The 27,690-nt window shown below is 42.8% G+C and overlaps 1 protein-coding gene across 5 annotated transcripts in view; it reads right to left on the reverse strand.

The window, feature by feature from the left end:
* The window catches only part of ASPH (aspartate beta-hydroxylase), a 193,660-nt gene that overhangs the window by 122,105 nt on the left and 43,865 nt on the right, over positions 1 to 27,690 (reverse strand). For 4 of the 5 annotated variants that reach the window (XM_056522027.1, XM_056522024.1, XM_056522025.1 and 1 more), the window contains 3 exons: positions 21,263 to 21,406; positions 20,886 to 20,930; positions 13,452 to 13,520 (listed from right to left, as the gene is read on the reverse strand). In XM_056522027.1, coding sequence (XP_056378002.1) covers positions 13,452 to 13,520; positions 20,886 to 20,930; positions 21,263 to 21,341 — 193 coding nt within the window. In that variant the 5' untranslated portion in view covers positions 21,342 to 21,406. The remainder of the gene's footprint in view (positions 1 to 13,451; positions 13,521 to 20,885; positions 20,931 to 21,262; positions 21,407 to 27,690) is intronic. The other variant, XM_056522026.1, reaches the window with a different exon arrangement.

Consider the following 27,690-nt stretch of genomic DNA (forward strand, 5'->3'; position numbering starts at 1 on the left):
AATTCCATTGTGTGAACATAGCCTTAAGTCTTAGCATAACATATCCATAATTCTGCATAAGAAAATTAGGTTGCATGTGTCACTCAGACATCATAGAACATGGTCTCCATAGAGGGCAATGGGTCTCCATGTGGATTGAGCTGAAAGAATGAACATGTTCATTCTTTCTGTGGAGTCCGGAATTAGAATTTCCGTGGCAGATTTTTCTACTGCAGAAATTCTTGCTATGTTCACTGTGCAGCAGAATCCCATTAAAAACAATGAGAAAAAAAAATTTCTACTGGATTTCCTACAGAACGGACCCTTAGAGGATGGTTACTTATCGTAGCTCTTTTACTCTATAGCAAATACAAGAATCAAAGAGATGCCCCAAACTGTGTTTAATAGCTGAACATAGACTGAATTAAAGACAAAAACAAATGAAAATAAATTCTTTTAATTAATGTCGTTTTTCTCCATGTCAGTTAATGAAAAATAATGGTGATCCCCATTGATAGAATTGAAATCCAACACGGAGGGCGACAAAATAGGTTGTTCCCTGTACAATGTAGTGAAAGTATGAACAAAATGGGAAAGTTATAAAAAGTTAAACATATGGGTAGATCAAGGAAATCATAGCAATTTGAGGGTGCGTTCCCACCTGGCGTATACGCAGTGTATTTCACGCTGTGCAAAATTTATGGCAGCAGCGGGAAATATGCTGCGTATTCCTTGTTCACTATACACACAGGGCTTTCCGGCGGCAGCTCTATGCGTGTAGTGAGTTTTAGAGGCGGGGCCGTGTGTTGGTGTGACTGTGATGCGTGGCTCCGCCTCCAAAACTCACAGCATACATAGGGCTGCCACCGGAAAGCCCTGTGTGTATAGTGAGCAAGGAATACGCAATGTATTTCCCGCTGCTGCCGTAAATTTTGCGCAGCGTGAAATACACTGTGCATACGCCGCGGGGGAACGCACCCTAAAGGGGTATTCCGGGCAAAAACCTTTTATCCAAAGGATAGGGGATAAGATGTCTGATCGTGGGGGGGCCCGCCGCTGGAACCCCCCGCGATCTCCCTGCAGCACTCGCATTCTATGCGGGAGCTGCGTCTCCAGTTTCGGAAACCTCCGGGTTTCCGGGACTGGGGATGTGACGTCAATCCACGCCCCCTCCATTCATGTCTATTGTAGGGGGCGTAGAATGTGCAGAATGTGGGTGCTGCAGGAGATCATGCGGGGTCATAGCGGCGGGCCCCCCGTGATCAGTTATCTTATCCCCTATTAGGGGATAAAATGTTTTTGCCTGGAATACCCCTTTAAGTTCTAAGCAATATACCTTGAAAATAAAAGTCAGTGATTGTGACTATTAGAAATCAGCTAGGGTTGCATACAAATGCCAAATAAAAACCAACACTTAGAGCATAACAGAAAGGGGGGGGGGAGAGAAGAGGTTACAGTGGGCAAAACGGGCTAGCGCCGTAGCAGGGCGGGGGGGGGGGGGGGGAACGGGCTAGCGCCGTAGCGCCACTTGTAACTAACTAATTAGTTTATCTACACAGGGTGCCTCCAGCTGTTTCAATACTACAACTCCCAGCATGCTCTGACAGCCAATAGATGTCAGGGCAAGCTGGGAGTTGTAGTGGTGAAACAGCTGGAGGCACCCTGTGTAGATGAACTAAGGGCAGAAGTCCCCCCCAGCAGGCATCAGTGACGTGGTGCCTGCTGGGGAAGTCTGCCTGGTAGTGAGCACACTGCCAGGCAGACAAAAGTTATTTTTAATATAGTAAAAATAAAAATTAAAAGCAGTGAGGGGGTAAGGGATAGATTGGCAATAGGCAGGGACAGAAAAAAAAAATAGGATGGTGGGAGCTACCCTTTAAACTTCTGGGGGGGGGGGGGGGGGAGTGGCAAAATCCAGCAAATTGTGCAATTTTGTTACTTTGTGCTAGCACGGGGAATGATAACTTCCCACCATAAACTTATTCCTGACAACAAGAGTGCATTTAAAGGGGTATTCCAGGCAAAAACTTTTTTATATATATATATATATATATATATCAACTGGCTCCGGAAAGTTAAACAGATTTGTAAATTACTTCTATTAAAAAATCTTAATCCTTCCAATAGTTATTAGCTTCTGAAGTTTTCTGTCTAACTGCTCAATGATGATGTCACGTCCCGGGAGCTGTGCATGATGGGAAAATATCCCCATAGGAGCTGGACAGCTCCTGGGACGTGAGTCATCAGAAAGCAGTTAGATAGAAAACAGAAACTCAACTTCAGAAGCTAATAACTATTGGAAGGATTAAGATTTTTTAATAGAAGTAATTTACAAATCTGTTTAACTTTCCAGAGCCAGTTCATATATAAAAAAAAGTTTGGGCCTGGAATACCCCTTTAATACACTATTAAATTCTCACATATGAAGATCAAGCATTATTATTGGCAACCCACCCAATCATGCTGACAGCAGCGCCAATGTTTCCTGTTGCAGCAGTCAGAATAGAACAATGCTGTAAGGCAATAGTCTCCATCCTGTGGCCCTTCAGATGTTACAAAACTACAACTCCCAGCATGCCCGGACAGCCAACGGCTGGAGGGCCACAGTTTGGAGACCACTGCAGTAAGGGATAGCCCTCCCTGCAACGAGCACGCATTTGCTGCAAACAGTCTGACTTCACATACATTACTGCACCATGATACAAAAGACTAATAGAATCAGTAAGAGATGGGACCTGAAGAAATCATCATCCAGCAAGACTAAGCATGCACCATTAACAACCTGCCCGAAGGAGTTCAGGTTCTACAGCTCGAAGTAGAAATCTTATAAAGCTGCAATAAACTGCAGGGAGCCATGTAGTGCTTCAGGAAATCATTTACCCTAATATACAGAATTGTCCTGAGTATATTTCATGCTTATCCAACCAAAGCATGCAAGGATTAATAGTAATACCGAAACCATCTGCAGCAGTTATAGAAAGCCAAAGTACCTGGTGCCTTGGTAGCTTTCTCCGTTTTTGGAGACTGTGCAAATCCTGAGGTTTATAAAATAAAATGTGGTTAGAAACAGAATCTATAAAAAACAATATGGAATGTTTTGCTACTGTAACCTTATTGCACTGTTAGATGCACCATGTAAATACAGCTTAAAAAGGAGAAATCCGGCAAAAATTATATTTTGATCACAGGGGATCAGAGTGCTGGGAGGAGCGCGTGCTGCCAGTGAGGAGCGCGTGCTGCCAGTGAGGAGCGCATGCTGCCAGTGAGGAGCGCTTGCTGCCAGTGAGGAGCGCGTGCTGCCAGTGAGGAGCGCGTGCTGCCAGTGAGGATCGTGTGCTGTCTACCAGTAGATGACACGCACTCCTCACAGAAAGAGACCGAGTCCCAGCACTCTGAGCCCCCACGATCAGCTATCCTGTGGATAGGGGATACGTTTATTTTCGCCTGAATTCTCCTTTAACCACTGTATAAAAATCTCTGCATAATATCGAGTTTTAGGTTCTTTCTATCACCAGATCTCCTCTCACCATCAGCATGTTCACGGCCAACCATACATTTTCCCTGCATGAGCTCCCTGTTCTGGCTCATTGAGAAGGGTCCCAAGGAGTGGATTCCCACCCATCCCCTGATGAGCCTTTATATGACACACTGTAAGGTATGGTCTTAAAGGAGTACTCCGCTGCCCCAGCGTTTGGAACATTTTGTTCCTAATGTTTGGAGCGGGCGGCGGCGGTCGTGACGTCACGGTCACGCCCCTCGTGATATCATGCCACACCCCCTCGATGCAAGTCTATGGGAGGGGGCGTGGCGACCACCAGACAAGCCTCCCATAGACTTGCATTGAGGGGGCGTGACATGATGTCACGAGGGGCATGGCCGTGAAGTCACGACTCCCGCTGCTCACACCCAGCATTCTAAAACGAACACTGGGTGCTGCACAGAGATTGCGCCCACAATCAGACATCTTATCCCCTATCCTTTGGATGACCCCTTTAAGTGTATTCCAGTTCTCTCAGGATAGGTTTACTACCCCTGGATGCCATTCCTAAACAGATCTGAATATTACCACCCTGTATAAGATTCATTAATACAAAATCTAAAAGTGATCTGATGTTTCATTTTATACTCACAAAGAGGATCACCCACAACCCCTACGCCGTTTCGCTACCCGCTTCGCCGTTTCGCTACCCGCTTCGCCGAAACGGCGTAGGGGTTGTGGGTGATCCTCTTTTAGAGTATAACGTGGTGATTGTGGATGTCTTGTGGGAGCCTGGCTAAAAAACTCTTTCCTACTTCCCCTCAGTGGGAATGGCTTACATTGTTGCCTCTTGGTTCCCAAGCTCCCATAGTACACCTTGTGATCATCTGTTTACGCTGTCTCTATCCTCCTAGCTCTAATCATGTTAGATTTGCCTTTTCCATGTATGCACACTGTGGCAGTGATTCCACTACCTTATATGCTTTACTGATAGTGGCAATTTTCTAGGAATATATCATATTGTATCCTCACATATTTTTCTGGCTAGTGCTGATCTTACTATTTATGTATTTTATTTATTATATATGTTCAATAAAATTTGTTACTTTATTAACTTTTTTGTTTGGCGCAATTTTTGATAGGAGACCATGTCTATACCAGGCCTACAACAGGAAATGTAATCCTCCCAACCACTGGCAAGCGTGAGACGACTGTCTCAGTCTTAAACAGTAAAGATCACATGCTACAGAAAACAGGAAGTATTAACATATTGACCGCTGTAGTGGTCAGCCTAAAAAATAAAATAGGTCATGATTTCTTAAAAAAATTATTATTATTATATATTTTTTTTTTTTTTAAGAAATCATGAAAAAATAAATATCTGAAAACAACAAACAAAACTTGATTTGGATAATATGCCATTTTCTGATGATACATTCCCTTTTAACGTCGGCACATCAAGGCTACAATATTAGTTGTTGAGGTTGAGCCATTTCCTCCCAGAAACCTTCTGCAGGGAAGTGGAATCGTGCATGAAGGACATGTTTAGTTATGTTAAAGCCTTTCAGTTATCTGATGTAATTTATTCACCACAGTAATGCAAATATCAGGAACACAGATCCGGAGGAGTCAAAAAAAATAAATAAAAAAAAAAGGGAACCGATGTCTTCATAAAAAAAAAAAAAAAAACCCCTCACAAACAATATCGCTACATTTTACAGTAGATTACATCTGTTTAGTGGTCACTTACCCATTAATTAAAGGGGTTATACAGGAATAGAAAAACAGAGTTAATTTCTTTCAAAAACCGCTCCCCATCTGTCTCCAGGTTGAGTGTGGTATTACAACTTGGCTCCATTCACTTGAATGGAACGGAGCTGCAGAACCACACCCATCCAGGAGACAGACGGGGGCTTTTTTTTTTTTTTTTTTTTTAATTTTTTTTACACAAATTTAGCTCTGTTTTTCTATTCCTGGATAACCTCTTAAATATAAAACATTACATTTCACATGTATATTATACTCAAATATTGAAGGTTGTCACAGAATCCAGGGGTTCTTTTCCCTCATATGAAAAGGTTACAAGAGTGCAGAACATATAATGTGTCCACACACATTTTAAGCTTTTAATAGATGTTCTTGCACTCAACACACATCATACACAGGCACAAATACAATCCTGGACTGGTTTCATTTAAAAAATAATCCAACTCCAAATTAGAAGGGTTGTCTCGGCAAGAAACTTCTTATTAACCTTAATCGCCAAAAGGTATGGCTTCTTAAAAAGACTGAAATAACATTTCCCCAGAAATAAATATGCAGCCATGTAACACATGGATGAGACCTCCACAACTAAAGAGTTTTGTTACCGGTAGTCCTACATGGCTTACAGAAGGAGGCCCTCTGCTAAAAGAGCATATGAAAAAGAAGTATATAGAAAAAGTGTTTAGGAGTATTGCTTTACATGGGTATCAGGTGCTCACTTAGTAAAAATGCCTTCTTGTCAGCTTGGATCACACCCAAATATTTTCATATTAAAGGGATACTCCGGCCCTAAGACATCTTATCCCCTATCCAAAGGATAGGGGATAAGATGTCTGATCGTGGGGGCCCACCACTGGGAACCACCGCAAACTCACATGCAGCCCCCACCTGTGTCCACTGCACAGCGATGATCGCTCCGTGTCTGAAGGGTCACGACTACGGGGCCGGAGTATCGTGACGTCACGACTCTGCCATCATGTGCAGCGGACAAAGGTGGGTGCTGCATGCGAGATCGCAAGGGTTCCCAGAGATGGGACCCCCAAGATCAGACATCTTCTCCCCGGAGTACCCCTTTAAAGAGTTAGTCATTTCAGACATGTCAAAAGTGTAGCTCGCTCAGGGTCTCAGTCCTGGAACCCCCCCTCTGATCGTTAGGTATAGCCAGGAGAAATGTGCAGCATTATAGTCTATGGTGCCCATCTTCTGCAGTGAGGGTGAAGTGTGCAGTAGTTCGCTTTACCTGCCTATTTTAAATTATTGGAGTGTGTGTGGAGGGGGTGGGGGGGTGGGGGGAGGCATCACAGAATTGAGACCCTGATTGATTATAACTTTTGACATGTCTGACGCCAACCAATCTAGCAAATGTATAATAAAAAGTAGAAAAAATGATATAATTTCTGTGAATAGGAAAACCAATCCTCTAGTCTGCTTAAAAGCCACATTGCAAGGCAACTTCTGTGCAGATTTTTCCCCCACCTCTGATAATCCATAAAACATAAATACAATAAAAAGGTGCTGTCCAGCTGATGCCAGTGATTGGCTTAGCAGACACTTTCTTCCATAGAAACCTAACCAGAAAATGGTCAGCAGCAGGGAACGGGCACCATGAATGGTCAGCAGCAGGGAACGGGCACCATGAATGGTCAGCAGCAGGGAACGGGCACCATGAATGGGCAGCAGCAGGGGATTGCAATGAGCACAGCTTTTTCCACTTTTACAGTAACAACAACTATATTAATATAATGGGAACCTGTGCTGGTATCAGGTTGCCTATAAATGGATTGTGATATGGAGTAAATAAAGTAATTTCAAATATGTAACAAAATACATTTAGGGCAGGATCACGCACAGTGTATAGGCAGCGTATTCCAGGGTGCGCAATATCCGCTGCACAGTGGGAAATACACTGTTTATTCTCCTATGGGCAGACACACAGGGCTACCCGCGGCAGCCCTGTGTGCAGTAAGGATGGGAGACGGGTCCCTTGGGCGGTCCCGCATTCAAACCTCACTGCACACACAGTGACCGACAGAGCTTTGATCCTGCAGCATCAAATGCACAGGATACTGCATGTGTGAATAGACCCTTAAAATCTAAAAGCAAGTAACAGATTTTGACCTTAATAAGACAGACACTGACAAAATTACTATACAGAACATATTGGGAAACATTTTATTTGCATCAAAAACTTCTCTCAAAAAAAAAAAAAAAAAATATGAATAGAACCTTCACTTATAACAAAAAACAAATAGAAGAAACAGGTTTTTATTCGTACAGTTTACAGAACTCCTGGTCAACACTTAGGAAGCAGTCTTAAGACATTGAAAGTCACACAGCCAAGCAAACGTTATGACCCGAGAATTGTGCCATAAATTTGCTACAGCCAAGCAAGTGCAAGGTTAGATCGCCTGTGTTCCGGTCATTGTTGTTAGGAACAGACAAAGCTCTGCAAGCAGGGACAGTCCTTCCTTGCCAGGCGTAATGGACATATTAGAGGCTATTAGGACAGATGAAGATGGAAAAACGTTGAGTGTAACTCTACCTTAGTCTCTCTGCATTTGGTGCCTCATGGCTTTAAAGGATATGGAATGTTGCAATCTGTCAGGAAGCATGTGGCATATGCCAGTGAGAAATGGTAAAATGCCAGAAGTAACAACTTCAGTGCTTCCTACACCATGAAAGGGTCATAGTGCAAAGCATAATGGGGAAAAAAAAAATGTAAATTGATGCAAAAAACACACAAGACCTGAACTGCAGAAATCTTCTTAAGACCAACCCATACTATTATTCACTCTACTGTGTACAGAATCTGCCAAGACTCTCAGCTATGTGGGCACCACATGGCTCCTTCAATCCAGACTGTCCACTAAAGAAGTGGGAGATCCCGTATCTTGTGGCTTTACTTATGAGAGAAAAACAAAACCACAGAGAGAAATTAGTATCTGGTCTGTAAAGAGAGGTTATTGGTTCTGCAAATCCAGTATGATACAGGTCTTTTTTCCCTGAACCCCTTCGTTCTGTGACGTACCATCAACATCGTCTGAGGGATCGTTTTCTTCTTCTTCTACCATTTCAAAAGGAGTCATTACATCATAAAGAAAGGAGAGGAAGCCATAAAACCAATCAGAGCTTTCCTCTGCTAAAATATTAAGGACTTCCTCTAGAGAATCAATATTCACACTACTGCCATCTTTGGTGAGGCCTACACAAGAGTAAAGGAAAGAAAAAGGGAAAGAAAGAGAAGAGAGGAGCAGTTAAGTAGACACAAGGGCCGTGAAGAGCTGGGATGTGCAAATGGCTTCACCCACTCACTCCTCTAGGACAATGAATGTTTGACATATAGAGGAAGAGTGAACAATGGTTTGATGAAGAGTGTGGGGAGATAAGTCATGCAGATATTTAACATGCAACAAGGGAACACTCCATCCACAACAACATAAAGGAGGGGGTAAAATGCAAGCAAGGACAAGCAAAATTTAGCAAACAAATATCGTTCTTGGTCCCTTTTGGACATGGATTACTTGTAAATTCCGAATTGCCGGTGAGCTGCCTCTGCCTGTGATTGGCTGAATGAGCAATCACTAGTGCTGGACATCCCCGTCATACTAGATTTTTTAATCAAAGACTTTTTTAGAAAATACCTTTTTTAGATCTTCACAGTGATCAACCAACCAACTAAAAACACTGAAGATTTTAAGTGTACATGTCCCTCATGAAAGTACCTTTTAACTACCCGTATTTTTCGCTGTATAAGACGCACTTTTTCTTCCCCAAAACTGGGGCGGGAAAAGTTGGTGGTGGTGGCATATACACATTAAAACCGGCGGTCCCTGCGGCCATCAACGGCCGGGACCCGCGGCTAATACAGGACATCACCGATCGCGGTGATGCTCTGTATTAACCCTTCAGACGAGGCGATCAAAGCTGACCGCCGTGTCTGAAGTGAAAGTGACACTAACCCGGCTCAGTCGGGCTGTTCGGGACCACCGCGGTGAAATCGCGGCGTCCCGAACAGCTTACAGGGACACCGGGAGGGACCTTACCTGCCTCCTTGGTGTCTGCTCCGTGCCGGGATCCCCTGCATGGCCAGCGCTCTCCTTCGTCGTCATCACGTCGTCCTGTCATCCAATAGGAGCGGGGTGCATAGCGACGTGATGGAGGCGACGGAGAGCGAGGATACCGGGCAGCAGAGACGTTCCAGAGCGTCGGGGACACAGAGATGGAGGGTGACATCCAGGGCAGCGGTGACGGGTCCGGAGTGGCGGGGACACGTGAGTACTACCTCCTATACCAGTGGTCTTCAACCTGGGGACCTCCAGATGTTGCAAAACTACAACTCCCAGCATGAAGTTTTGCAAGATCTGAAGGTCCGCAGGTTGAAGACCACTGTCCTATACTTTACATTGAATTTGGTTCAGAATCTTTATTTTCTAGATTTTTATGCTTTAAAATTGGGTGCATCTTATATGCCGGAGTGTCTTATATGACGAAAAATACGGTATATTACAGATCCAATTTTTTATTTTTTTTAAACAATAAACAGCAAAAACTTTAAAAGGTGTTCAATTAAAAAAAAATCCTCGTAAGTTTCTTGTAAGACGTTGGGCTCCAACAACCATACCATTGACCCAGATATATGCTTTTGGGTCACTGAGTTTGGGGTCAAATTACCCGCAGCTGCCATCACCAATGTTAATAGTCAATACAAAATTCTGAGAGTGAATGGCTTTTTAAAGGCGAAAATGTCTCCAGAGACCATGGGATATATTTTATATGCAGTAAATTCTAAGGACATACATTTGTTTGTAGTCCACAATCGAAAAGAATATCCCTCAGAATTACTTTACATATCACCTTCAATATAAAGGTTACATCTAATGGGGGCATCTTTATATCTATTTATAAAGTGCAATTCTGAATTGTATGGTAACTTTCGCTACAAAGGGGGGATATTTATCAAAACCTGTCCAGAGGAAAAGTTGCCCACCTGCCCATAGCAACCAGATCGCCTTTCATTTTTAACAAGGCCTCTGAAAATTGAAAGAACCGATCTGATTGGTTGCTATGGGCAACTGGACAACTTTTCCTCTGCACTGGGTTTTAATAAATCTCCCCCAAAAAGTTTGATATATAGTTATCAGCAAGACACAATATAAAAAGTGTATTTTAGGTAAAATTAGGTAAGGACATCTCACATGTTATATAGAAAATTGGAAAAAGTATGTAAAAGTTACAGGGATTAGTGTTAAAGGGGTATTCCAGGCAAAAACTTTTTTTTATATATCAACTGGCTCCAGAAAGTTAAACAGATTTGTAAATTACTTCTATTAAAAAATCTTAATCCTTCCAATAGTTATTAGCTTCTGAAGTTTTCTGTCTAACTGCTCAATGATGAGGTCACGTCCCGGGAGCTGTGCATGATGGGAGAATATCCCTTGCATGATGGGAAAATATCCCCATAGGAGCTGGACAGCTCCCGGGACGTGAGTAATCAGAAAGCAGTTAGACAGAAAACAGCAACTCAACTTCAGAAGCTAATAACTATTGGAAGGATTAAGATTTATAAAAAAAAGTTTTTGCCTGGAATACCCTTAATATGACTAGTTAAAGGGGTACTCCGCTGCTCACCAAGAGCTTGTGAAGTCATAGCCCCACCCCTCATGATATCACGCCCCCTCCCATAGACTTGCATTGAGGGGTAGGGTGTGATGTCATGAGGGGGCGGGGCTATGACATCACAAGCTCCTGGTGACAACTCCAGTGTTTGCTAGAGCAGCGGACTACCCCTTTAAACAACTTTTACAAAAGAGAGTTTCAATGTTTAAAATGATTATCCCTATAGATACCTGGCATACAGAGTGTAATAAGAAAGTACAGTGTACCCAGTAATAAGGTCTCAAGGAGCGTACAATCTAATTCATGTTTTATATGACATCGGTTACATAGCCCCAAGTTCTAAGTATTATTGAACATCCAAGCGTACATAAGGTCTTATTTACTGAGCAATACAATTGAAAAGTGAATTGTTGAATTGTGGCACTGTTGACAAATGGCACCTAACAATGCTAAGTAAACAGAACAAGATGATACACCCTTCTTTTGTACAGAGATTGGCCAACTCCCCTGTTTGACTAAGGACATTACACTTTAATGCTGGAGAGCAATGAAAAGAGTTCGGCAATGAAAAGTAGGTTACATTTTAAAATCATTCAAAAGACAGCTTAGTTTTTGTGGGATTTAAAAGTATATATAAAATTTAGATTTACCGTAAGTGTTTTCGAAAGCAGAAAAATACTATAAAAACAAACAGGGATCAAAATATTTTTCAAAAAAAGATAAAAAAAAAAAAAAAAAAAAACTTTCATCCACTGGATGAATCAATGATCGCATATGCCAAGTGAATAACCAGATATATAAACAATAAATATTGTTTGAATTCGGGTAGAAAAACAGACATGGTGCACATCTACAATCTTGTATAATGATCTGATTGCTTCTCAGCATAATTTCAAAAACTAACAGGTTGTTAGTATACATTTTTGATCAAAAAGTACAAGCCCACTCGCCACGTCAAGGCCACCTAGCATAAAATGGCGCAGCACCTGGCGGCGACCACCACCGCCGCGACGCCAATGCCCACAGGGGGGAACGGCCCACCGGCAGAGCGGCCCCAATGCGACTCAAACCAGTCTATGGGCCGCACCCCCCCCCCGCAGACACGGCGCCACGGCAGCAACGGACACCGCACAGCACCACACCAGTGTGAACAGGGATGTAATAGCTCACTTACCATGCTCTCCCAGTCAGACTATTAAATATTGTTTATTTGCCATATTAACCAACTGTATACCATAAAAAGGGGTCGGCATAGGTACATTCGACTATATAAATAGGCTATTTAGTTGAATGTCCCTACCACATGATGCACTGAAATGCTTTTTGTTACGTCCTCCACATTTTTAGAAGAGATTTTGAGATGCCCATATGAACACAACCCCATCACAATTAAGGAACAATATAGGATTATGATAAAATATTGCAGTGATGGCATTTCCTTTATAGCTATATAAATCTCAAACAAATGAATTAAATATTTTTTGACCACATACAAAATACAAATTAGGACACTATTATAAAAAAAAAAAAAAATTATTTGTATTATGAGAAGGGTTACGTATACTCCGCTGAACAAACTGTTCCGAACGCTGGAGTCGGGAGCTCGTAATGTCATAACCCCGCCCCCTGATGACATCATGCCCCGCCCCCTCAATGCAAGTCTATGGGAGGGGGCGTGACAGCCCTCACGCCCCCTCCCATAGACTTGCATTGAGGGAGCGGGTCGTCACGTAATGAGGGAGCGGGGCTATGACGTCACAAGCTCCCGGCGCCGGCTCCAGCGTTCGGAACAGTTTGTTCCAAACGCTGAGCAGAGGAGTACCCCTTTAAGACTGCTCTGCAAAATTAGGCATTTCTAAAATATTATTGCATGAATTGGCCGTTATGTAAGCAGCTAAAATTTTATCATCACAAAGTCGTCTATTATAAGGACAATGGTATGAGCAAAGATACCATGAAGTGAAAAAAAAACACATTGAAAATACATAATCCAGTTCAACAGAAAGCACTGGATTCAGGAGCATATAAAAATGTATGAATAAATTAATAAATAAATAAAATCTTTCCTTCAAGACTTGTCCCTATATTCCTTTTTCCCATGTGATAAAATCTTATGTGAGTTACAGCTCATTATATAGTAAGGTGTCGATCACACACAAGTGTCATCCAATACATAGCAGGGGACCCAAACAGATGTGAAGAATTAAGAATTCTAATATGTTTAGAATTGTATTATTTTAGCAATTTATGCTTATTTTTGTTATCCAACAAAATGGAAATAATGCAGATTTATTCCCAATTCATTAAGCTGTGTCTATTCAAAGACAAAAAAAAGATGAATTCATAACAGGTGGATGGGTAAATGCATGCGTGGCGTAAAACACATAACAGGCAAACAAATTCATCTGCCAATAAAAACATACATTGCGGTATAAAATAAACTGACAATTTGTTGCTGTATTTTGTGTAGGATGCTCCTAACAGAGACATTTTATTTTAGGACATGAGCAAACATAATGAAGGCAAGCAATATAGTAAACTGCTTTCTGAACGAGGTCTGTGCAAATCAATCGACACAAACAACAAATAAAAAGTGGAAAGGTACGGTACTTGCCTAGCAAAACTTTGGCATCATCCACGTCAAAATCTCCATCGCCGTCAGCATCGTAATCGCCTAGTTTTCCTAGTTACAAAATTCAGAATGAATTTAGAATTAGCAGCAAAAGGTTTGCATTCATTTACTACTGACACAAATATAAGAAGTTATAAGAACAGAAAAAAAATGTAGAAAAAAAAAAAACAACCCAACGAATACACACACACACACACACATATACATATATATATATATATATATATATATATATATATATATATATATATATATATACATATACACACACATACACATATATCCATACTGGGCAGATTTCCATCAGCAGGATCGGGTGAATTAAACGTACTGTAGGGTCGGCTTTAATGAGGATCGCACCAGGCAAAATGTATTGATGATCTATTAGCAGGAAACGGTTTACAATATTTGATCGTTCTGGTGCCAACACCCAGCTCCCCCTTTTTATCAGCTGTTTGCCAAAACAGGAAGCAGATACCTCCGTACATTGTGATGTGGTCGTGCTGGGATAGGCTTCTTTCACACTGCTGTGGAACCCCGGAGAATAGCGGGAGGTCATGCAACAGTTTTTCTTCCCGCTACTCCCGTCAAAAAACAGCACCCGACATACCCCATAATAGTAAATGGGATCTGTCAGGACCCATTGTTTCCCCATCAAAAAGAAGGTTAAGGCACACACAAAAAAGTGTGCCTGACTGATGTTTGCCGGCGGGGCACAACGTCAGTGTGAAAGGGGCCTTACTGCACATTAGTTATCATTCACTTCAATGGGAGCCAAGCTGCAGTAACCCATAATGGCCACTACACGTTCTATCTGCTTCCTGTGCAGTTCATTGTGTAAGCAAGCACTGTGGCTCTGGCTTATTGACAGGGGTGCTGGGTGCCGGCATCCCACCATTTGATATTGAAGACCGATTATCAATACATTTTTCCCAAAAAAGCTGGCCATGGGCAGATTATTATCGAACTAATTTGCCAAAATAGCGTTTATAGTTGCCTTACAACTCTCCTCCAATGGCAGAGAAGGATCAGACAAATTGATTTCAATATGCCCAATCCTTTTGTTCTCATGGCAGATAAGCTTTCACCAGGTGTCTGGCAGCAGCCATTTCCCCTCAAACCCATACAGAACGCATGCTCGCTTGGCCAAGCTCAGTGAGCCAGCGTGTAGGAAAGTAGGAGAGATAACCGGTCAGACAAACGCTTATACAGCCAACAGCTACCTGACGTCTATAGTCCGCTTTAGGGAAATTCCGGCAGCAACCTATTAGATTGCTATGGACAAATCTTTAGTTTTTCCCTTGCCAAAGTTTTGATAGAACTCCCCTAATATCCTCATACATCCCCCAGAGTTTAGTAGGTACTAAAGATAATAATTTAGGGGTGTATAAAACGTGAGGTGAATAGAAGACATTCTAAAAGGATTATTTGCTATACTAAGATACTCCACCACAGAGGTGTAAAGCACTTTTAGTAAGGTGTAGTTTATAAGCAGTTACACTATCAGCAATGTAGTTTATGATGCAGTGTGCTATTAGAAACCACCGGGAATGCTGGTCATGTCTGCATGCTGCTGGGTTTCTTTTCAAGGAACGGGCTCCGCAACAACAATACGTACCCATAATAATACATTACAGCAGTGATTGTCAACCCGGGTGCCTCCAGCTGTTGCAACCCAGCCTCCAGCTGTAGTTTTGCAACAGCTGGAGGCTGCTCGGTTAGGAAATACTGCACTACACGTTTGTCGGGGATCAACATGCAGAACAGCATATTAGCCCCAGCATGGTATCCTTCACAAAAAGAAACACATGGACCCCCAACACCCCCTTTACATGCATCCATAGTTTACAGTGAACTATTGTTATTCCTAAAACATATTTAGATTAAGCTATATAAGGCTGGGGTTCACATTACGTTTTGGGCTTACAAAAAAAAAAAAAAAGGCATCTGCAAAAGTTTGGGCACCCTGCAGAATTTTTAGCATGCACTGCCCCCTTTGCAAAGCTGAGACCTGCCAGTGTCATGGATTGTTCTCAATAATCATCTGGGAAGACCAGGTGATGTCAATCTCAAAGGTTTTAAATGCCCAGACTCATCTGACCTTGCCCCAACAATCAGCACCATGGGTTCTTCTAAGCAGTTGTCTAGAAATCTGAAACTGAAAATAGTTGACGCTCACAAAGCTTGAGAAGGCTATAAGAAGATAGCAAAAAAGTTTTCAGATGTCAATATCCTCTGTGCAGAATGTAATTAAGAAATGGCAGTCATCAGGAACAGTGGAAGTTAAAGCAAGATCTGGAAGACCAAGAAAAATATCAGACAGAACAGCTCACAGGATTGTGAGAAAAACTATTTAAAACCCATGTTTGACTGCACAATCTCTCCAGAAAGATCTGACAGACACTGGAGTTGTGGTACACTATTCCACTATAAAAAGAGATACTTGTACAAATATTGTCTTCATGGAAGAGTCATCAGAAGAAAACCTCTTCTATGTCCTCACCACAAAAATCAGCGTTTGAACTTTGCAAATGAACATATAGACAAGCCTGATGCATTTTGGAAACCAGTTCTGTGGACTGATGAGGTTAAAATTGAATTTTTTGGCTGGAATGAGGTACGTTTGGAGAAGAAGGGGAAAATAATTTAATGAAAAGAACCTCTGTCCAACTGTTAAGCATGGGGGTGGATCAATCATGCTTAGGGGTTGTATTGCAGCCAGTGGCACAGGGAACATCTTACGAGTAGAAGGAAAAATGGATTCAATAAAATTTCAGCAAATTTGGATGCTAACTGTGAAAAAGCTGTGAAAAAGCTGAAGAGAGGATGGCTTCTACAAATGGCTAATGATCCTAAACACACCTCGAAATCCACGGGGGATTACATCAAGAGGTGTAAACTGAAGGTTTTGCCATGGCCTTCACAATCTCGTGAAATCCAACATAATTGAAAATCTATGGAGACCTTAAAAGAGCAGTGCGTGACAGACAGCCCAGAAATATCAAAGAACTGGAAGACTTTTGTAAGGAAGAATGGGCAAAGATACCTCAACCAAGAATTGAAAGACTCTTGGCTGGCTACAAAAGAAGTGTTTACAAGCTGTGATACTTGCCAAAGGTGGCAGTACAAGATATTAACTCTGCAGGGTGCCCAAACTTTTGCAGACGCCATTTTTTTTTCTGTTATTTTTTAAAGTGTAAATTATGGAAATAAAATTTAACTTTTGTTGACATAAGAATGTCTAATCTGTAATTTGAGGCCTTTTGGAGATTTTTCCCATCTTTCCTTGGCTTCTTTATCCACTTTAATAAACATTTTTACCTGGGGTGCCCAAACATTTGATCCCCACTGGAGGGATACGGGAGTGCCCGTGTTTCACTCCCCATAGCCAGATCAGGTTCAAAATGTAATTTAAACACACCCTAAGCCCACTTACCACTTAATGGTGACCTCTTCATTGGTCATAGTATGAAGTGCAGTACTGCCCACTGATCTGTGCTGCTGCAAAACAGAACGTGCAGGGGGGCAGCCCAGAAGCTCAACAGCACCCTTGCGGTTAGGGTAAGCCCCTCTGCAATGGGCTACACCAAAGAAAAAATGGCCACTACACACAACACCACCGCCAAGGGAACATATCAAGTTGTGGCCTGAAACTTAATTCAAAAGGAGGTACAGTCATGGCTGTAAATGTTGGCACCCCTTAAATTTTTCTAGAAAATGTATTTCTCACAGAAAAGGATTGCAGTAGCAAATGTTTTTGCTATACACATGTTTATTTCCTTTGTGTGTATTGGAACTAAACCAAAAAAAGGAGGGAAAAAAAAGCTAATTGGACATAATTTCACACCAAACTCCAAAAATGGGCTAGACAAAATTATTGCCACCCTTAATATTTGGTTGCAAACCCTTTGGAAAAAATAACTGAAATCAGTCACTTTCTATAACCATCAATAAGCTTCTTACACCTCTCATTCGGAATGTTGGACCACTCTTTCTTTGCAAACTGCTCCAGGTCTCTCTTATTGGAAGGGCGACTTTTCCCAACAGCAATTTAAAGAAATCTCCACAGGTGTTCAATGGGATTTAGATCTGGACTCATTGCTGGCCACTTCAGAACTCTCCAGCGCTTTGTTGCGATCCATTTCTAGGTGATGTATGTTTGGGGTTACTGGAAGACCAAAGATCTTGGATGCAAACCCAGCTTTCTGACACTGGGCTGTACAGTGTGACCCAAAATCTGTTGGTAATCCTCAGATTTCATGATGCCTTGCACACATTCAAGACAACCAGTACCAGAGGCAGCAAAACATCATTGAACATCCACCATATTTCACTGCACCATATTTCTGTTCTTTTCTTTGTAGGCCTCATTCCGTTTTCGGTAAACAGTAGAATGATGTGCTTTATTTACCAAAAAGCTCTATCTTGGTCTCATCTGTCCACAAAACGTTTTCCAAGAAGGATTTTGGCTTACTCAAGTTCATTTTGGCAAAAATGTAGCCTTGCTTTTTATGTCTCTGTGTCAGCAGTGGGGTACTCCTGGGTCTCCTGCCATAGCGTTTCATTTCATTTAAGTGTCGACTGATAGTTCGTGCTGACACTGATGCTCCCTGAGCCTTCAGAACAGCTTGAATATCTTTGGAACTTGTTTGGGGCTGCTTATCCACCATCCGACCTATCTTGCATTTACACCTTTCATCGATTTTTCTCTTCCGTCCACGCCAAGGGAGATTAGTTACAGTGCCATAGGTTGCAAACTTATTGATAATGTTGTGCACTGTGGACAAAGGCAAATCTAGATCTCTTGAGATGGACTTGTAACTTTGAGATCATTAATAGATTTCCACAATTTTGGTTCTCAAGTCATCAGTTCTAGTCTCCTCTTTCTGTTGTCCATGCTTAGTGTGGCACACACAGACACACAATGCAAAGACTAAGTGAACTGCTCTCCTTTTTATCTACTTTCAGGTGTGATTTTTATATTGCCCACACCTGTTACTTGTCCCAGGTGAGTTAAAAGGAGCAACACATGCTTGAAACAATCTTATTTTTTCCACAATTTTGAAAGGGTGCCAATAATTTTATCAAGCCCATTTTTGGAGTTTGGTGTGACATTATGTCCAATTTGCTTTTTTCCCCTCCTTTTTTGGTTTAGTTTCAATACACACAAAGGAAATAAACATGTGTATAGCAAAACATGTGTTACTGCAATCCTTTTCTGTGAGAAATACATTTTCTAGAAAAATTTCAGAGGTGCCAACATTTACGGCCATGACTGTATTTAACTAAGTTACCCCTCATTGGACTCCTGTACACCCACACTATAACCCAGTGTATTGGGTTTAGTGTGGGTGAACAGGCTGACAGTTTTCCATTAAGGCGAATAATCCCACTGCTGGACCATCTTCTTTTCAAATGGATTACAAGGCTATCCGTGCACGTCTGAGCCTGAGAGGGGCAAGAGCTGGTTTTTATATTACTATAAAACACTTACTGAAAACTTTTTTTTATTTTTCTATTTTTAAGTTACTATTGAGAGACATATTTGGAGTCTTCATCAGTGGGGTGCCGAGTGCCCAGACCCTCACCAACTGCTAAAATATATGGGGAGAAGTGCTCAACTGAGCACTGTCTTCCTACTCACTTGCAGAAAAATGGCTCTACAGGAAGTCTATAATTCAGTCATGAGAGAACAACACTTGGCTCTGCTTTACAGAAAAAAAGAACCAAATTATAAAATTTAAAATGGAATGCAGAAAATTAAACAAAAATGATGTAGTAATTTAGCTGCCATCTTGTTAGAAATGGTAAAAAAATCAAAAAAAATATTTTTGGGAGCGGAACAAAAATAAAGGTTTGGTTCTAAAGCAGGCCTGTAAGTCTACTTAAAAGGAAAAAAAAAAAGAATACAAAAAAGTACATACCGTATATACTCGAGTATAAGCCGACCCGAGTATAAGCCGAGACCCCTAATTTCAACCCAAAATCCCAGGAAAAGTTATTGACTCGAGTATAAGCCTAGGGTGGGAAATACCTCATCCCCCCCTGTCATCATCCAGACCCGTCATTAACATCCTCATCATCCCCTTGTCATCATCCCACACATCCCCCCTTCATCATCCCCTTGTCATCATCCCACACATCCCCTTATCATCCCACACATCCCCCCTTCATCATCCCCTTGTCATCATCCCACACATCCCCTTATCCCACACATCCCCCCTTCATCATCCCCTTGTCATCATCCCACACATCCCCTTGTCATCATCCCACACATCCCCTTATCATCCCACACATCCCCCCTTCATCATCCCCTTGTCATCATCCCACACATCCCCTTATCATCCCACACATCCCCCCTTCATCATCCCCTTGTAATCATCCCACACCCCCCCCCCTTCATCATCCCCACCCCCCTTCATCATCCCCACACCCCCCCCCCCCTTCATCATCCTCTTCTCATCATTCGCCCTCAGTGGTCTTCAACCTGCGGACCTCCAGAGGTTTCAAAACTACAACTCCCAGCAAGCCCGGGCAGCCATCGGCTGTCCGGGCTTGCTGGGAGTTGTAGTTTTGAAACCTCCGGAGGTCCGCAGGTTGAAGACCACTGCGGCCTTCAACATGCGGACCTCCAGAGGTTTCAAAACTACAACTCCCAGCAAGCCCGGGCAGCCATCGGCTGTCCGGGCTTGCTGGGAGTTGTAGTTTTGAAACCTCCGGAGGTCCGCAGGTTGAAGACCACTGCGGCCTTCAACATCATCCAGCCCCCTCTCACCCCCTTTAGTTCTGAGTACTCACCTCCGCTCGGCGCTGGTCCGGTCCTGCAGGGCTGTCCGGTGAGGAGGTGGTCCGGTGAGGAGGTGGTCCGGGCTGCTATCTTCACCGGGGGCGCCTCTTCTCCGCGCTTCCGGCCCGGAATAGAGCCGTTGCCTAGACAACGACGCATCTGCGTCGTTGTCAAGGCAACGTGACTATTCTGAGGCCGGGCCCGAAGCGCTTAGAAGAGGCCTCCCCGGTGAAGATAGCAGCCCGGAACACTATCCCACCGGACCACCTCCTCACCGGACAGTCCTGCAGGACCGGACCAGCGCCGAGCGGAGGTGAGTACTCAGAACTAAAGGGGGTGAGAGGGGGCTGGATGATGTTGAAGGCCGCAGTGGTCTTCAACCTGCGGACCTCCGTAGGGTTTCAAAACTACAACTCCCAGCAAGCCCGGACAGCCGATGGCTGCCCGGGCTTGCTGGGAGTTGTAGTTTTGAAACCTCTGGAGGTCCGCAGGTTGAAGACCACTGCGGGTGGGGGAGTTCACTCGAGTATAAGCCGAGGGGGGTGTTTTCAGCACGAAAAATCGTGCTGAAAAACTCGGCTTATACTCGAGTATATACGGTATATGGCGTTCTCGCTAAGCAATCCTACCTTGTAGAGCCTCTGACAAGTTATAACGGAAATCCTTTGCCTTGGCTGCATGCGTGATAAAAATATAGAAATATGTATATACAGTACATATAACCAGAGAGAAATCATCAACTTTACCTAAATATTAGATATTAAATTGTGTATTATTGCATGGGCATGCTAAATGGAATGACACATAAATAACACTAACTCCCACAGCACCAACAAACTAAGAGTAGTAAAACATTAAACATTATACACTAAAATAGTAATTTAACAATAAATCAAAATTTATATAAGTTCACTGACATGTTGGTCATTATTTTTTAAGTTCATTATCTGATAAAAAAAATAAAAATGGAAAAATGATAAAAGAACCAAATAGCCAGCAATCTTACCAAGAAATTCTTCATAGTCTACGAGGTCAAACCACACAACAGCGACTGATGTCCAAACCCCAAGCAGAGCGATAACCATGAACCAGGTGAAGAAGGAGCTGCCAGACAGGCCTCCCTTTTTCCCGTTCTTGCCATGTTTTTGGTCTGTTAAAAAAATAAAACAAAACACGTTAATAAAAACTGTTAGGATGGTCTTGTTGGGATAGAGTTCTGATTCTTTAGAATGTGCTTTTGCCGTGTTCAATGACTGTTTAATTATTGGGTAACAAATTTAACGGTGTTAAATATATATGTATGGAACAAAATAACTGAACACACAACCTATTGTAATTAAATGTAAACTTTTGATGTGTTAAAGAGACATGTAAAAAATTCGGATCAGTTTGGGTCTGAACGATCGCTAGAATGAGTCAGGAGAAGAGCCAAACATATATATATATATAAGTCAGCGAGACAAAAGTCTATGGGGTTAAAACTTTTAAACTTGGTCGTGAGGAGAGTTTTTTTTTTTTTATAGTTTTTTTGTATGTTTTTTTAAAGTCAGGTACACTTTAAACGGGTACTCCACTGGCCTGCGTGGAACTAAGTTTTCCATACGCTGTTTTCGCGCTGCGGTGTTCACGCCCCCGCCATAAACTTGCATTGAGGGAGTGTGGCTGTGATGTCACGAGGGGGCGTGGACGATCCCCGCAGCGCAAACAGCGTTCAGAACATTTAGTTCCATGCTGGCCAGTGGAGTACCCCTTTAAGTAGAACTAAAGGGGTGACTTCTCAAAACCTGTGTAGAGGATGAGTGGTGAAGTTGTCCATAGCAACCAGATTGTTTCTTCTATTTCTCGGGGGCATTTAAAAAAAATTGAAGTGGGGGCGTGGCCTGGGTGCAGAGGCGGATGGTCATGCGCTAGAGGAGCTCTGCATGCCAGCCTGGTAAAGCGACCTTTATCCAGCTTACTGCTGAACGATTCTCCGCTGCTTGGTCCCTAAACGTCTGCTCACCATGCTGGTGAAACGGCGAAAGCCTGGGCGCCATGGATCATTGACAAAAATTCAGCTTTGCCCCCAGCCCTGCTGCTTTCCAAAATGTTGCCGGCACTTCTTCATCAGCCCCGTCTCCCTGCAACCAGCCGCAGCTCTTCCTCACCAGCTGCCTGCCACAGCTCTACATCAGACCCGGAGTTACATCTCTCCCAGGTAAAGCACAACGCCGATGACCTTTCCGGTGCTGCAACTCTGCTACAGCGGGCTGATGAACAAGGAGACTTCCACAGCCATCATGATAACCGATCCTCCCCAGGGGCGTCTTCTTATTCACAGGCAAGCTCGCCATTTTCTGCCTCGCCACTACTACCACAAAGAAGGGCCTCTGCCACTCCAGACATGGAGGTAAGACAAGATGAATTACTTACCTTACTCTCCATGACAAAAGGAGACTTACTAGCTGACCTCACTGTCACTGTTCAGCAACTAACAGATGCTACAATGAAAGATATGCTACTGCAATCCACATTTCTTCATGATATGCAACAGGTGGTTAACCCCTTACAGTCTGCTGTTACTGAGCTGGGAGATAGAATGGATCATCTTGAAGTGAAATTTGGGGAATTTGCCGATTCCTACAACTCCTTTGTAGACTCTCACAATAACATATTATTACCGCCCTTAACCCCTTAAGGCCCATGGTTTTTTCCCTTTTTGCACTTTCATTTTTTCATCCTTACCTTAAAAATCCTAACTCTTTCAATGTTTGCCCCTAAAAATCCATATTATGGCTTATTTTTTGTGCCATCAATTTTACTTTGTAATGCCATCAGTCATTTTACCCAAAAATCTACGATGAAAAGGGAAAAAAAAAAAAATCATTGTGTGACAAAATTGAAAAAAAACCCCACAATTTTGTAATTTTTGGGGGATTCCGTTTCTACGTAGTACATTTTTCGCTAAATTACACCTTATCTTTATTCTGTAGGTCCATACGATTAAAATGATACCCTACTTATATAGGTTTGATTTTGTCGTACTTCTGGAAAAAAACATAACTACATGCAGGAAAATTTATATGTTTAAAATTGTTATGTTCTGACCATTATAACTTTTTTATCTTTTCACATACAGGGCGGTATGAGGGCTAATTTTTTGCGCCATAATCTGAAGTACCATTTTTGTATTGATCAAACTTTTTGATCGCTTTTTATTCATATAAACTATATATTTTTATAATTCGGACATTTCCGCATGCGGCAATACCACATACCGTATGTTTATTTTTATTTACACAGTTTTTGTTTTGTTTTTTAAATGGGAAAAGGGGGGTGATTCAAACTTTTATTAGGGAAGGGCTTAAATGATCTTTATTAACTTTTTTCCCACTAGGGGACTATAACACTGCACACACTGATGTTTTACATTGATCAATGGTTTTTCATAGGAAACCATTGATCGATGATTCTGCCGCTTGACTGCTTATGCCTGGATTTCAGGCACTGAGCAGTCATTCGGCGATCGGACACCAGGAGGCAGGTAAAGGGACCCTCCTCGAGTCCTACAGCTGTTCGGAATTCCGCGATTTCACCGCGGCGGTCTCAAACAGCCCCCTGAGCTAGCCAGGGGGTAGTTTAGTTTCACTAAAGGGTTAATAGCGCACGGCCTTGGTCCTTGACAAGTTAAAGCAAAAGTGGCAGATTTGGAGGACAGGAGCCACCGTAATAATGTAAAACTAAGTGGCATCCCTGAATCAGTGGCTCCCACTGATATCCCAGATTATGTGCGCTCCCTGCTTAAAGCTGCCCTCCCCTCATGCACACACCGAGATCTGGAAATAGACCGGGCGCAACGGATTCCACGTCCGAAACATCTGGAGGACTCTGACTCTGTTTGACATCAAGGAGCGATTGATGGAGTACACCAGGTATAATGATGGACTCCCTGCACTATTTCACCACATAACAGTGTATGCAGATCGCTCCGCAGCTACACTTCAAGCATGCAGGACAACTGCCTGTCACCACAGCTCTACACTGACCGAAAAATCCCTTTTCGCTGGGGTTTCACTGTGCACCTATTAATCCGGCATGAGGACTCTCTGCATGTAGTGCACTTCCCTGAAGAAGGAGTCTCCCTGCTCAAATCGTGGGGCATCTCATTTCCGTAACAACCCCACCAATCTCATCTGGAGAAGGACTGGTCTGTAGCTTGACTCCTTTAATGGCAGTTACACCTCTTTCCTGTCCGTGCGGGCTCTGACATGGTGGCGTTACGCCTTCAGAGTGGACACTGACCCCCATACGTGGATGGGTGATTCTAAATCCTGTGCGTTATCATTTTCCTTGGTTCTATTTATGTTTTTAGTTCTTTATGCACAAGTGATAATGTCCTCTATGTGAAATATCTGGTGCATTATCTATTTCAGTAAGACAGGCGCATGCTGGCTGGGAGGTGCGCCCTTTCTTCCTCAACTTGGTTACTATCTACTGTATGCAGCAATTTTTTTTATTTTATTTAGTAAGTCATAGTAATTACCATACCTAGCATAAATGTGAATGGCTTGAACGCTCCACACAATTGCTCGCATCTCTGGAGGGAAGCACAGTCATTGGGTTGCGATATTTTATTCGCCCAAGAGACTCCTCTTCTAGCTAAAGATGCTCACAGGATCAATCACACTGTTTATCAAAATGTCTTTCATTCTCATTTTAGCACAAAATCCAGGGGGGTTCTGATCGCTGTTCATTTGCCCAACAGGAAATCATAGCACACACGCAAGGTCGGTATGTAATTCTACGCTGCACCATCAACAACACAGGCCTAAGCATCTCTGATTGCAACTCTACCTCCTGCTTACCTTCCTCTTCACCTTCTTATGGTAAGAAGGTCTCTACGATATCTGGAGAATTCATCACACATCTGAGAGGGAATACACATTTATCTCTGGAGTTCACACCACATACTCCTGGATCGACATGTTCCTGATTGATAAGTATATCCGTGCCTCACTCCGTCAAATCCACCATCGAACCTATCAAACGGTCGGACCATGCGGCCGTAACGCTACAATTCAATGACAACACATCTTTTCCCCTTTCCTACACATGGTGTAGCAACTCATTTCTTTGGTCTCACTCCACATATGCTAAACAACTGACTACTGACCTAACCGAATACTTTGCCATAAATAGTGATTCAGTCACTGACCCCCGTCCTCCTCTGAAATTGCCACAAGGCAGTTATAAGAGGCTGTTGTATCAAGTACAGATCGATTCTGAAAAAATAGCAAATGCAGCTAATGGAAGATACTTCGAAAAATCTTCATCAAGCTGAGCAACTCAATCAATTTGCCCCTTCCTCTGCCCACACAGCTGCCGTCTCTGCCGTTTGGCGTGACTTACAATGTCTCTTACTCTCGTCTTATGAGAAATCATATCACAAACTACAAGCAAAATACTATTCCCAAAACAATAAAGCCGAAAAACTCCTTGCCAATGGTCTGAAAAAAACACCAACTTCGGTCTCAAATCCCATACTTTATGCACCCTATAACAAATGACAGTCTCTACACCCCAACAGATATTGCAAACGGGTCTAAAACATTTTTCACGCACCTTTATAACCTTCGAGACACTGTCCCCACCCGCCCGATCTTCCCACCATCACCCAGGAATACTTAACCCGATTACATCTCCCAACCTTATCTCCAGAGCAACTCTCTCACTTAAATGAACATGTTACGCTCGAAGAAGTCCTCCACACTATTAACTCATTTCCCTCAGACAAGGCCCCAGGCCCTGACGGCTTTGTTAACACTTATAAAACAATTTAGGGAATTATTGGCACCCCACCTTCGAGATTTTTGTCAGGCGGCTATTTCCCCAGGCTCCCTCCCTGCTGAAAATCTCCAAGCCACTATAGTTACCCTAAGCCGGGTAAATCACCTGACTTACCGCAAAATTACCGACATCTTTTTTAAACCAAGACATATTTTTGCAAAACGCATAGCAACCCGCCTCTCCCTGGTTCTTCCCTCGCTAATCAACATGGATCAGGCTGGGTTTGTTGCCGGATACCAAGCTTCAGACAACACTAGCTGCCTGTTGAATGTGATGTCCCACCTTGAACTAAATAATCTTCCCGCCTCGTTGGTAGCGCTGGAGGCCAAGAAGGCGTTCAATCTCCTCCAGTGGTCTTATGCTTTCTCGGTCCTCAGCCACATGGGTTTTGTCGGGGCCTTCTCTGCCTTTTACTCCTACCCATCTGCCCGTGTGCTGGCTAATAGTTCATTATCTGACCTTTTTTTGATAAACGGATCCCGACAGGGATGCCCCCTATCCCCCTTGCGGTATATATTGTCCATGGAACCTCTGGCACAACTTATCCGCTCAGATCCTAAAATTTCCGTCGTAAACATAGGTGGCAGATCTCACGTTATCTCTCTTTATGCAGACAACGCGATCCTGTCACTTACTGACCCCCTTACTTCATTACTTGTGGTGATGGACAATTTCTTGCAGTTTGGCAAACTCTCTTATTATCATCTCAACGAAATGAAAACACAAGCCCTTCCAGTTAACCTCCTTCTACATACACTAAAGTCTCTAAAAACAGCATACCCCTTTGACTGGAGGTCTGACCATCTGCAGTATTTGGGCATTATGCTCTCGTATCCACATAAATCTCTGTATGAGGCAAATTATGAACCTCTACTGACACCCATAACTGCAGAGTTCCCAGAATGGCATCTTCAGATATCTCTTGGGTTGGCAGAGTGGCATCTTTCAAGATTTTTTTTGCTTCCTAAATTTCTGTACCTCTTCCGCACCCTTCCTATCTCCCTTACTCCTACCTTTTTTTCTAAAGCTAACTCTCTCCTTTCCTCGTTGATATGGGTAGGTGGACGACCGAGACTATCCACAAGCATGCTTACCAAAACAAAATTCAATGATGGCTTGGGTTCCGCCTATTTTCTATTTTTATTACATTGCAACACCGGTTTCAATGCTAAAGGCATTGGTGGGGCAGCTCTCCCGACCTATCTTGGGTAGACATAGAAAACTCCTCCATGTCCCCTTACTTTTGCTAAAGACCTCATATCTTCCATTTTGGAAGATCTCTACCCCACATATTCATAGTTCCTTATACAGGCTTCTTACGCTGCCTGGGTTACTTATGTTAAAAACACACTACCCTCGGGCATTGCTCTCAGTGAAGACCTTCCGTTCTTCTTGCGAGCTTCGGTACCAGACCTAGATGTGAGATTTTGGATCTCACAAGGCATTACAAAACTGAAAGATCTATACTCCGACCATACCTTGAATACATTCCAAACGATATCCATAACTTACCACCTCCCTTCCACAGACTTTTACAAATACTTGCAGATCAGTCATTTTCTACATAAATTACAATTATCAAATGACCCTCTGAACTATTCAGCAATT

This window comes from Hyla sarda, chromosome 5, assembly GCF_029499605.1.
Source record: "Hyla sarda isolate aHylSar1 chromosome 5, aHylSar1.hap1, whole genome shotgun sequence".
In the NCBI taxonomy this organism is placed as follows: domain Eukaryota; kingdom Metazoa; phylum Chordata; class Amphibia; order Anura; family Hylidae; genus Hyla; species Hyla sarda.